Raw genomic sequence first — 12,884 nt, 5'->3', positions numbered from 1 at the left:
AAAATTTCGAGGCACTGCAATGCCCCTTGGAAGTGACATGGAGGTCAGAGGGCCTTAACTAAACAGTTTTTTCCATTTAAAGCAACTGGGTCTCCTGTGCACTGTTGGCCTAAGCAGTGAATGGAAGGCTTTCCAAAAATTATGAGGAACTGCAATGCCCCTTGAAACAGACGTGAATTACAGCATACTAAAAACCTTCTACCCATTATTGGGGAGTGGGTCTCTCTTAGTGTTCGCATATGCATTGAAAAGCAAAAGCTGACTAAAATTAGGAGGAAATGCAATGCCCTTTGGAAGAATGGTGGAGGTCGAAGTGGAATAAAAAGACAATATCAATGCCCCATGGAAAAGTGGTGGAGGTCGCAGTAGCTTGACAAGATGGTTTTAATGCCCCTTGGAAGAAACGTGGAGGTCGCAGTAGCTTAACAAGACGGTTTTAATGCCACTTGGAAGAATGGTGGGAGTCGCAGTGGAATAAAAAGACAATATCAATGCCCCTGGGAAAAGTGGTGGAGGTCGCAGTAGCTTAACAAGACAGTTTTAATGCCCCTTGGAAGAGACGTGGAGGTTGCAGTAGCTTAACAAGACGGTTTTAAGGCCCCTTGAAAGAATGGTGGAGGTCGCAGTAGATTAACAAGACGGTTTTAATGCCCCTGGAGAAAGTGGTGGAGGTCGCAGTAGCTTAACAAGACGGTTTTAATGCCCCTTGGAAGAGACGTGGAGGTTGCAATAGCTTAACAAGATGGTTTTAATGTCCCTTGGAAGAATGGTGGAGGTCGCAGTAGCTTAACAAGACGGTTTTAATGCCCCTGGGGACAGTGGTGGAGGACGCAGTAGATTAACAAGATGGTTTTAATGCCACTCGGAAGAGACTTGGAGGTTGCAGTAGCTTAACAAGATGGTTTTAATGCCCCTGGGGAGAGTGGTGGAAGTCGCAGTAGCTTAACAAGACGGTTTAATGCCCCTTAGAAGAGATGTGGAGGTTGCAGTAGCTTAACAAGATGGTTTTAATGCCCCTTGGAAGAGACGTGGAGGTCGCAGTGGAATAAAAAGACAATATCAATGCCCTTGGGAAAAGTGGTGGAGGTCGCAGTAGCTTAACAAGATGGTTTTTATGCCCCTTGGAAGAGACGTGGAGGATGCAGTAGCTTAACAAGACGGTTTTAATGCCCCTAGGAAAAGACGTGGAGGTTGCAGTAGCTTAACAAGACGGTTTTAATGCCCCTTGGAAGAGACGTGGAGGTTGCAGTAGCTTAACAAGATGGTTTTAATGCCCCTTGGAAGAATGGTGGAGGTCGCAGTGGAATAAAAAGACAATATCAATGCCCCTGGGAAAAGTGGTGGAGGTCGCAGTAGCTTAACAAGAGTGTTTTAATGCCCCTTGGAAGAGACTAGGAGGTTGCAGTAGCTTAACAAGATGGTTTAAATGCCCCTTACAAGAGCCATGCAGTACAGCATATTAAAAACATTATTCCCATTATTGGGGAGTGGGTCTCCCATAGTCTTTGCCTATGCATTCCAAGCAAAAGCTGCCAAAAATTAGGTTGGAAGAACTTGCAATGCTGGCAACACGGACCAAGGTCACCCTGGTGGTATAGTGGTGGTGGAGGCTGAGGATAAGGAGAAGAGCAAAATACAGCCGAAATGAGGAAGCGTATACCCATGTGTGGGTGTGAAGCGGTGCATGGGAATACACCTCCCGAAATAACACAGTGGATTTGACTTTATGTTACTCTGCTGTCATTTGGTGGTGATGAGAAGTCTGGCCCAATCCAGCCCTTGTTCATTTTGATAAGGGTCAGCTTGTCAGCATTGTCAGTTGACAGGTGAGTGCGCTTATCTGTTATTATTCCCCCAGCGGCACTAAAAACACGCTCCAATAACACGCTAGCGGCAGGGCTGGCCAGGACCTCCAAGGCGTACAGATCGAGTTCTTTCCAAGTGTCCAGCTTGGATACCCAAAAATTAAATGGCACAGAGGAATCACAGAGGACGCTTGTACGGTCGGCAAGGTACTCCCTTACCATCTTTTGAAACTTTCCACTCCTTGTGAGAGTACCCCGCGCCTCAGGGCCTGTAAGCTGGGCGGGTCTCAGAAAACTGTCCCAGAACGTTGACAGTGTTCCCCTGCCTCTACTGGATTGGAGTTGCGTCTCTCTTGCCTGTACGCCTTGGTTAGTCAACGAACTGTGACCTCTGCCGCTAGCGTGTTCAGATGGGAATTTTTTTAACAGTTCTGCAGCAAGGGCCTTCTGGTACTGCCCCATTTTTGTACACATCTCCACCTCAGGAATAAGAGAGTGAAAGTTCTCCTTGTAGCGGGGGTCTAAAAGTGTCACCAACCAGTAATGACTGTCACCCAACATTTTGACAACGCGAGGGTCACGGTTAAGGCAGCGTAACAAAGTCAGCCATGCGTGCCAGACTGGTAACGGGCAAGACTTCCGTGTCCTCACCAAGATGACGACTGACCATGCTCTCCTCCTCCTCCTCCTCCTCCTCCCCTCTGTCCTCAAGCCACCCACGCTGAACTGATGGTATGACAGTTGTACAGGTACTACCGTCTACAGCGCATGATACCAGCTCCTGTTCATCCTCCTACTCCTCTCCCTCATTGTCCCCGAATGCACGTTGGGATGAGATGAGGCTGGGCTGTGTGTAATCGCCCGCTATGGCTTCTTGATCCATCTCATCAAACTCTGGCTGCAATGCCTCCTCTTTAATTCTCTGCAGAGAGCGCTGCAAAAGACAGACAAATTCGATGCTGACGCTAATGATGGCGTCATCGCCACTCAGCATCTTGGTGGACTCCTCAAAGTTTGTCAGGATGGTACATATGTCAGACATCCAGGTCCACTCCTTAGGTCTTATGTGTAGAGTCTGACCTGAATATCGACGGCCTTGTTGCAGCTGGTACTCCACAACTGCTCTCTTCTGCTCACAAATAATTTGCAACATGTGGAGGGTAGAGTTCCAACGTGTGGGGACATCACACACCAGTCGGTGTGTCGGAAGCTGCAAACACTGCTGCAACACAGCAAGGGCGGCGGAAGCTGTAGCCGACTTGCGAAAATGAGCTGACAGGCGCGTACTTTGACGAGCAGATCTGGCAACTCGGGTTACGATTTAAGAAACCGCTGAACCACGAGGTTAAGCACATGAGCTAGGCATGGTACGTGTGTGATCTCGCCTCGCCTCAGAGCCGCCACCAGGTTACAGCCATTGTCACACACAACCATGCCTGGATGTAGGTTCAGCGGTCTCAGGTACAGATTTGCCTGCTCTTTCACAGCTGTCCACAACTCACAAGCAGTGTGAGGTTTATCACCTAAGCTTATGAGTTTCAGCACAGCCTGTTGCCGCTTGGCTGAGGCAGTACTGCAGTGTTTCCAGCTTGTAACTAATGTGGTGATATCTGCGATGGAGGCTGAACATGAGGAGGAGGATGATGCCCAGGAGCTGTACACTGTGGGGGCAACTCTGACTGACATAGGGCCCGCAATCCTCGGTGTGGGGAGGATGTGTTCCGACTGGTTCCCGGCTTCCACTATGTTTACCCAGTGTGCCGTCAGGGAGATGTACCGTCACTGGCCACAAGCACTTGTCCACGTGTCCGTTGTCAGGTGGACTCTCCCAGTAACTGCATTGTGGAGGGCACGGCAGATGTTTTGGGACACGTGCTTGTGTAGTGCGGGGATGGCACACCGGGCAAAATAGTGTCGGCTGGGGACTGAGTAACGAGGGACGGCCACCGCCATAAGGTTGCGGAAGGATTCCGTCTCCACCAGCCTAAAAGGCAGCATTTCCAACGCAAGCAGTCGTGAAATGTGCGAATTTAGGACTGTGGCCTGTGGGGCGTTGGCTGAGAATTTGCGCATTCGTTCAAAGCTCTGGGATATGGACAATTGAACGCTGCGGTGGGACGTGGACGTGGACGTTGATGCTGTTTCTTGAGAAACTGCCATAACATGTGAAAACTGAAAGGAGGGGGCATCTTTGCATGCAGTATGGACAGGGGACTGCCTTGCACGCACAACAGGGGGTTCTATTACATGCGCAACAGTGGAAGAAGCAGTGGTGTCACCCGCAGACACTGGTCGTGGACCCTGGGGTTCGCCCAACAAAGTCGGGTGCTTTGCTGCCATGTGCCTGATCATGCTGGTGGTGGTCAGGCTGGTACTTTTGTCACCTCTGCTGATGCTGGCATGGCAGGTGGTACAAATGGCCTTTTTGGGGTTATCAGCAGAGTCTTTAAAAAAAATCCAGACTCTGGAAGACCTACCGGTTGTACAGGCAACGTCCCTCGTGTTGGTGTTACGGGGAACTGTTGCCCGCCTTCTGTGTGCGGCCACCACACTGCTTTTTCCTGCCTGTTGGGGTACTCTGCCTCCCTCCCCCTGTGTGCTGCTGGCCTCGCTCTGCATGTCCTCCTGCCACGTTGGGTCAGTTACTAGATCATCCACCACCTCCTCCTCTTCCACTTGCGCACCACGATCCTCCTCCTCACTTCTTGGCAATTGTGTCTTGTCATCGTCCACCTCTTGTGACAAATTGCCAGCGTCGACTTCCTGTGGCCGTGGCTGTTCAAATATTTGGGCATCGCTACATGGGATCTCCTCTTCCACCACTTCAAGCGGAGCAGGCGAGGGGCACAAATATGGAAATGGACCAGTGAACAGCTCTTCAGAGTGTCCAACTGTGGGATCAGTTGCTGTCTGACGACAATCGGCATGGTGGGAGGAAGAAGCATCAGGGTGAGGAAGAGTATGCGGTCGAGACTCACGGCTACTAAAACTTGAACGTGTGGAAGACAGGCCGGAGGTGGTGGTGCCCAGGTAACTGGAAGTATTATCTGCTATCCAATTAATAACCTGTTCACACTGATCAGTTCGCAATACTGGTGTTGTAGTGTGCTTCCCTAGTAATTCGGTCAAGAAGTGGGAGCGAGAAAATGTGGCTGTTGGTTGTGGCACATTTTCACCTTGGCCATGGCCCCGTCCTCTACATGCACCATCACCAGAACGTCCAGTTCCACGTCCCTTGCCACGTGCCTTGCCCATTGTAAATGAAGTAAAATAGCTTACACTCGCACTGTCAATGGAAAAAGGGTAATAAAAAGGAGATTAGAACCGTGGAAGAGGAAAACCACAGTTCTATTTGTCTGGCCTACACCAGAATCTTTTAAACAGATATATTTGTGACTGAACAGACAGGGAGACACTATTACTGTTTTTTTTTACGGCAAAAAATGCATAAAGCAGGATAATACAGAGATTTGACCCGTGGAACTGCAAAACCACAGTTATAGTTATGTGGCGTACACCAGAATCTTTTAAACAGATATATTGGTGTCTGACCAGTCAGGCAGACACTATTACAGTTTTTTGTTTACGGCAAAAAATGCCAAAAACAGGATAATACAGAGATTTGACCCGTGGAACTGCAAAATCACAGTTCTATTTTTCTGGCCTACACCAGACTCTTTTAAACAGATATGTTGGTGTCTGAACAGTCACAGACACACTCATTTTTTTTTTTTTTTTTGGGGGGGGGGGGGAATACCAAAAGGTTAATAAGACATGTATTTGGACAGTCTGACTGAGGAAAAAGAAAAAAATACAGGATTTAGATGAAAAAAAAGATAATTTTTCCTGGCCCCTGAGACCGGGGTGATAAGTCTAGCAATTTGACCAACAGGAGCACGCAGGACTCTAATGCAGCGTTTGGTGGTAAAACCACTGCGTCTCCTATACAGCCTGCCTGCCTGATATCTGGGATGGATATTAGTCCTGAGAAGGACTGTTTGTTTGATTTGGCAGGCTTTAGAGACCCTACACTACCTTTTTCACACTATATATCTCTCCCTAACTCAGCAGCACTGAAACTACATTGGCTGATCCGGAGCGACTGTGTCCAAGATGGCGGCGCCCGGTTTTAAATACTCGAGGTGACGCTGTGCGGCCAGCCAATCACTGTAATGCCCACAAACAACATGACTGCCGCATTACAATGACTGGCTGGCAATCTAAAGAGCGCCCAACGTGCAGGGCGGAGACCCAGCTCCCGCCTGAGTAACCCGGAAATGCTCGGTGCTCGCCGAACATCCCGAGTAGCGTGATGCTTGGGCGAGTAACAAGCAGTGTCGAGCATGCTCGCTCAACACTAACAGTTATTGTTCTTGTGATGCTCACCTAGTTCACTCAATCTGTGACTAACCAGTAGTAATAATCTGTAATAATGCTTCACATTTGTATTGGTGACATTAGATAGTAGGATTACCTGTTCTTCTAAGAAAACTAGTCTGTGTTCCATGGAGCCAGTCCTTTTGATTTGATCCAGTTCTAGCAAGTCCACGACTCTGTTAACTCTATTAATAAAGGTAATATTCATTATCAGAATAAGTGGAGCTATGTATAAGTATTAAAAAGGGAAACCAATATGTCAGTGTTAAAGAAATAATGCTTTAAAATCTTATTGAGTAATCGGGGAAATTACGAGCTTTATATTAAATACCAATTTAAAGCATTAAAAAGTATAACAATTTGACTAACTTTCACAATATCTCCATTATTAACTAATTCCTGCCCTGGTACTTTCCTTGATGTCTTTTTATTGCCTCAGTGTTATGTAAAAAAGGTTGTCAATTATTTCAAAATGAGGATCTGCCTTTCTTTCATAAACAGCATCATTTGCTCATTGACTGCTTCTCTTATTGAAGCTCATAACCAATGTTGTTAAATATTTATCAAAATATTTCTCTACTTAATTGTTTCTGCATTTATTTCTATCTCTGATTAGAAACATAGAGACAGATCAAAGTGAAGATGTGGAAAGTTATCAAGTGTCCAGTACTTGTTGAACATGATATAACTCAGGGCTACGCTTGAGACCCATGCAATGTGGATATAGTGGACTGACTTAAAGTTTCTTGTTCAAATTGTACACATATCTGCAAGACTTAATAAACTGATAGTTATTTATTTCTCTTAAATTACTTACTTGTGAAATGTGTCCCTAATCTTGTGCTCTGTGCTTTGTTTCATCTGTTTTTGAAGATGCTGTAAATAGTTTTCTTTTAGAAAAGTTTCCCAGGAGAGGAGAGCTGTCTCTTCATTCTTTTCTAGCTTTTCCTCTAATATATAAAAAAGTAGCAAATTTAAAGCTATAATGAAAATGAATATACAGTAGATCAGAGCCACTAAGGCCTTTACTCCCCTTCACTTCCACAATTTTCCCACAGTACAGCACTTTCCTTAAGGCCGGTGTCACACGTCTGACACTTACAGAATATACAGTGAGCTGTGGACACGCTATAGATTTCCTGACCTGAACTTCACTGCCTCATAGTTCAGACCAGGAGACCCATGGCCACTCCGGACATCATGCTCTGTAGCTCAGAGCTGTACAGGTAATGTAATTTATTCAATTTTGGACTGGACAAGAAAATAATAAGTACTAATATAAGTTACGGCATGTTCCTTCTTTACATTTTTAGAACTCTTACTGAGTTGCCTTTTCCTCCCTGCTGGTTTGTGCAGAATGACACGGCTGATAAACAGGTGTAGGTGATTGAAGAGAATAAAAGGTGGAGGTGCTGGTGGTCGACCATGATACTCTTCTATTAAATCATGTCTTTGAAATTTCCATATCTGATCAGTATGTTCTTGCACTTGTTGAAAAGTGTAACTAAAAAAAAAATATCACGGTAAACATAAATCAGGTGGAGAGTAATTTATTCACATATTCAGCCATTCTTATGCATGTTAGATGAGATGTACACAAGCAAAACTATTTTATTGTGTGGACATTATTTTAGAAGCTTTACAGCCAAGAACATACTGTAAATTAAAAGAATTAGCAAAATCATCACATACAATACTTAGTTACTTAATTACTTAGGACCTAATAGTTACTTAGGACCTGTCACCAGGTCTAAAGTGGGCAGTTTTTGATATTTTATTCCTGCTGCTCACCTGAGTAATCCCTTTTTTTTTTTTTTTGATTCTTTTTAAATCCGCTATACGGTTCTAGAAATATGGCCCTTTTATTCAGTGCTACTTTTTATAGTCTTTGCTGAGGAGCATTGTTCACAGAGTAATAATGCAAAGACGTATAGAGACACAGTCACAGAGTATGCTGTGAACAATGCTCCCTTGGGAAAGACAATAAAAACTAGCACTAAATAAAAGAGCCCATATCTATGAAAATGTATGGGGGATTAAAAAAATGTTCAGGGGAGCAATGGGAATAAAACAAGGGCAAAAATTTGCCACTTTGACCAGGTTCAGATCCTTAGTAGTGATGAGCGAGCATGCTTGCTACTGCTCGGTGCTCGCCCGACCATCTCACTGCTCAAGGCGCTCGCCGAGTATTTCCGGGGTTGCTCAGCGGGAGCACGGATCCCCTCCCTGCATGTTTGGTGCTCTTTACAGAGCCAATGAACATGCAGGGATTGCCTACCACTCACTGTAATGCCATAGCCTTATTGGTTGTGGCATTACAGTGATTGGCCGGCCGCACAGCGTCATCAGGTCTATATCAGACTTGGCGCCGCCATGCTAGTCACAGTCACTCCAGAATCAGACATTGTAGGGAGAGGTGCTGCTGAGCTAGGGAGAGATTTGCTTGTTTCTATTTAGTAGTGTAGGTGTACCAAACTACACTGCTCAAAAAAATAAAGGGAACACTTAAACAACAGAATATAACTCCAAGTAAATCAAACTTCTGTGAAATCAAACTTAGGAAGCAACACTGATTGACAACCAATTTCACATGTTGTTGTGCAAATGTAATAGACAATAGATGGAAACTATTGGCAATTATCAAGACACCCTCAATAAAGGAGTGGTTCTGCAGGTGGGGACCACAGACCACATCTCAGTACCAATGCTTTCTGGCTGATGTTTTGGTCACTTTTGAATGTTGGTTGTGTTTTCACACTCGTGGAAGCATGAGACGGACTCTACAACCCACAGCAGTTGCTCAGGTAGTACTGTTCATCCAGGATGGCACATCAATGCGAGTTGTGGCAAGAAGGTTTGCTGTGTCTGTCAGCGTAGTGTCCAGAGGCTGGAGGCGCTACCAGGAGACAGGCCAGTACACCAGGAGACGTGGAGGGGGCCGTAGGAGGGTAACAACCCAGCAGCAGGACCGCTACCTCCGCCTTTGTGCAAGGAGGAACAGGAGGAGCACTGCCAGAGCCCTGCAAAATGACCTCCAGCAGGCCACAAATGTGCATGTGTCTGCACAAACGGTTAGAAGCCGACTCCATGAGGGTGGTATGAGGGCCCGAAGTCCACAGATGGGGGTTGTGCTCACAGCCCAACACCGTGCAGGACATTTGGCATATGCCACAGAACACCAGGATTGGCAAAGTCGCCACTGCCGCCCTGTGCTCTTCACAGATGAAAGCAGGTTCACACTGAGCACATGTGACAGACGTGACAGAGTCTGGAGACCCTGTGGAGAGCGATCTGCTGCCTGCAACATCCTTCAGCATGACTGGTTTGGCAGTGAGTCAGTAATGGTGTGGGGTGGCATTTCTTTGGAGGACCGCACAGCCCTCCATGTGCTCGCCAGAGGCAGCCTGACTGCCATTAGGTACCGAGATGAGATCCTCAGACCCCGTGTGAGACCATATGCTGGTGCTGTTGGCCCTGGGTTCCTCCTAATGTAGGACAATGCCAGACCTCATGTGGCTGGAGTGTGTCAGCAGTTCCTGCAAGATGAAGGCATTGAAGCTATGGACTGGCCCGCTCGTTCCCCAGACCTGAATCCAATTGAGCACATCTCGCTCCATCCACCAACGTCACGTTGCACCACAGACTGTCCAGGAGTTGGCAGAGGCTTTAGTCCAGGTCTGGGAGAAGATCCCCCAGGAGACCTTCCGCAACCTCGTCAGGAGCATGCCCAGGCATTGTAGGGAGTTCATACATGCACGTGGAGGCCACACACAATACTGACTCCAAATCCAGGCCTCCATTGGTTAATAAATTTGATTTCCATTGATGATTTTTGTGTGATTTTGTTGTCAGCACATTCAACTTTGTACAGAACAAAGTATTCAATCAGAATATTTCATTCATTCAGATCTAGGATGTGTTATTTGAGTGTCCCCTTTATTTTTTTGAGCAGTGTATATTAGAGACACATATCCATCTCAACAAACCATCCTTCTGAGGACTAATCCATCTGCAGAGATATCAGGCAGGCAGTGTATATAGGCAGGCAGGCAGGGTATATAGCAGACTGCAGTGCACATAGCACAAGAGGATCACATATAATTGCGCAGAAATACTGCCATTTATGGCATCCATTAAAAATTATTTCAGTGTGTCAGTGAAGCAATTGACATCAGTTTGCTGTTCAAAATAGTTACCTACAGGCCAGGTGTTTAAAACCGTGTTTTCTCCATCACAGGGATCACATATACGTTTTCAGAAAATACCTCCATTTCTTACCTTCATTAAAAATTTGTTTTAGTGTGTCAGTGAAGCAATTGACACCAGTTTGCTGTTCAAAATAGTTACCTACAGGCCAGGTATTTAAAACTGTGGTTTGTCAGTCACACGGATCACATATAAGTTCGCTCCAAATTCAGTCAATTGTAGTGAGCGTGGAAGATATTGTCCTCCATTTAAAATGGGCAAGGCACTTGGCAAGGGACGGGGAACTGGACGTGATGGTGTATTCAGAGGCCGAGGCCGTGGGGAAGCTGAAATTGTGCCACAACAAACACCCACATCTTCTCGCTCGCCCTTCTGTCCCAATTACTAGGGGACCGCAGAACACCACTATTGAACACAGAGAAATGTGAAAAGGTTATTGGTTGGATAGCAGATAATGCTTCCAGTCATTTAGCCACCACCACCACCACCTTGTCTCCACACGGTGAAGTCTCAGTAGCTGTGACTCTGGACTGCATATTCCTCACTCTGAACCTCCTTCCTCCCACCATGCCGAGTGCCCAGAGACAACTGATCCCATACTTGGACACTCTGAAGAGCTGTTCACTTTTCCATTTATAGATTCAGGCCGGTTCACTTGAAGCGGGGCAAGAGGATAATGCATGTAGTGATGCACAAATATTTGATCAGCCACGGTCACACTAAGCCGACGGTGGGAAAGTGTCACAAGAGGTGGACGATGATGAGACACAATTGCCAGAAAGTCAGGAGGAGGACCAGAGTGCGGAAGTGGAAGACGAGGTGGTGGATGATATAGAAACTGACCCAACCTGGCAGGAGGACACGCAGAGCGAGGAGAGCAGCACACAAGGGGAGGGAGGCAGAGCACCCCAACAGGCAGGAAGAAGCAGTGTGGTGGTAGCAGAAAGAAGGCAGGCAACAGTTCCCCATAACTCCAACAAGAAGGAAGTTGCCAGTACAACTGTTAGGTCTTCCCGAGTCTGGTTGTTTTTTAAAGACTCGGCCGATAACCCCAAAAAGGCCTTTTGCACCACCTCCCAGGCCAGCATCAGCAGGGGTGGCAAAAAGACCAGCCTGACCACCACCAGCATGATCAGGCACATGGCAGCAAAGCACCCGAGTTTGTGGGCCAAACCCGAGGATCCAGGAACAGTGTCTGCGGGTGACACCACTGCTTCTTCCGCTGTTGTGCATGCAAGCCTATCCCCTGTCCATGGTGCATGCGAAGATGCCTCCTGCCCTGCACCTGTCATTGCACACTCAAGTAGCAACATCAGGAAGCACATCCACATCCTTGTCCCAGCGCAGCGTTCAGTTGTCCATACCCCAGTCCTTGGAACGCAAGCGCAAATACGCAGCCAACGCCCCACTGGCCACAGTACTAAATTCCCACATTTCGCGACTTCTTGCGCTTGAAATGTTGCCTTTCAGGCTCGTAGAGAAGGAAGCATTCTGCAACCTGATGGCGGTGGCTGTTCCTCAGTACTCGGTCCCCAGCCGCCACTATTTCTCCCAGTGTGCCATCACCGCATTACACAAGCACGTGTCCCAAAACATTAGCCGTGCCATCAACCATGCAATTACTGGGAAAGTCCACCTAACCACGGAAACGTGGATAAGTGCTTGTGGGCAGGGACAGTACATCTCGCTGATGGCACACTGGGTTAACATAGTGGAAGCAGGGACCCAGTCGGACCTTGATACAGAACACGTCCTCCCGACGCCTAGGATCACAGGCCCTAGGTCAATCAGGGTTTCCCCCACAGTCTGCAGCTCCTGCACCTCATCCTCCTCAGCCACCTCCTCCTCTTCAGCCGCCATCTCTGAAATGACCACATCAGTCACAAGCTGGAAGCACTGCAGCACTGCCTCGGCCAAGCGGCAACAGGCTATGTTGAAGCTAATATGCTTAGGTGTCAAACCGCACAATGCTGAAGAGTTGTGGACAGCTGTAAAACAGCAGGCAGATCTGTGGCTCACATCGCTGAACCTACAGCCAGGCATGGTCATATGTGACAATGGCCGGAACCTGGTGTCGGCTCTGAGGCGAGGTAAGCTCACACACATACCATGCCTGGTCCATGTGCTTAACCTCATGGTTCAGCGATTTCTCAAATCCTACCCAGAGCTGCCAGATCTGCTTGTCAAAGTACGCCGCCTGTGTGCCCATTTTAGAAAGTCAGTTACAGCTTCCGCCACCCTTGCCGTGCTTCAGAAGCGTTTGCAGCTTCAGGCTCACAGACTGGTGTGTAATGTGCCCATGCGTTAAAACTCTACACTGCAGATGTTGGGAAGGATTTGTGAGCAGAAGAGGGCATTTGTTGAGTACCACCATCAACAAGGCCATCGTTATTCAGTTCAGACTCCACACATAAGACCTCAGGAGTGGACATGGATGTCAGACATATATACCATCCTCCAAAACATTGAGAACTCCACCAAGATGGTGAGCAACGA

The 12,884-nt window shown here is 47.2% G+C and overlaps 1 protein-coding gene across 1 annotated transcript in view; it reads right to left on the bottom strand.

Annotated features, from left to right (window-relative positions):
- Positions 1–12,884, bottom strand: part of TRPM2 (transient receptor potential cation channel subfamily M member 2) — a 1,046,990-nt gene that overhangs the window by 515,543 nt on the left and 518,563 nt on the right. The window contains exons 25-27 of the mRNA XM_073646321.1: positions 7,505–7,686; positions 7,000–7,132; positions 6,280–6,367 (exon numbers count right to left, since the gene is read on the bottom strand). Of these exons, the coding sequence (XP_073502422.1) occupies positions 6,280–6,367; positions 7,000–7,132; positions 7,505–7,686 (403 nt within the window). The remainder of the gene's footprint in view (positions 1–6,279; positions 6,368–6,999; positions 7,133–7,504; positions 7,687–12,884) is intronic.

The sequence above is a fragment of the Phyllobates terribilis genome, unplaced genomic scaffold, assembly GCF_046119375.1.
Source record: "Phyllobates terribilis strain yellow unplaced genomic scaffold, ASM4611937v1 Scaffold_9__5_contigs__length_417890890, whole genome shotgun sequence".
NCBI lineage: Eukaryota > Metazoa > Chordata > Amphibia > Anura > Dendrobatidae > Phyllobates > Phyllobates terribilis.
Note: the sequence above shows the minus strand (reverse complement) of the source record. Positions and strands in the feature narration are given on the sequence as shown.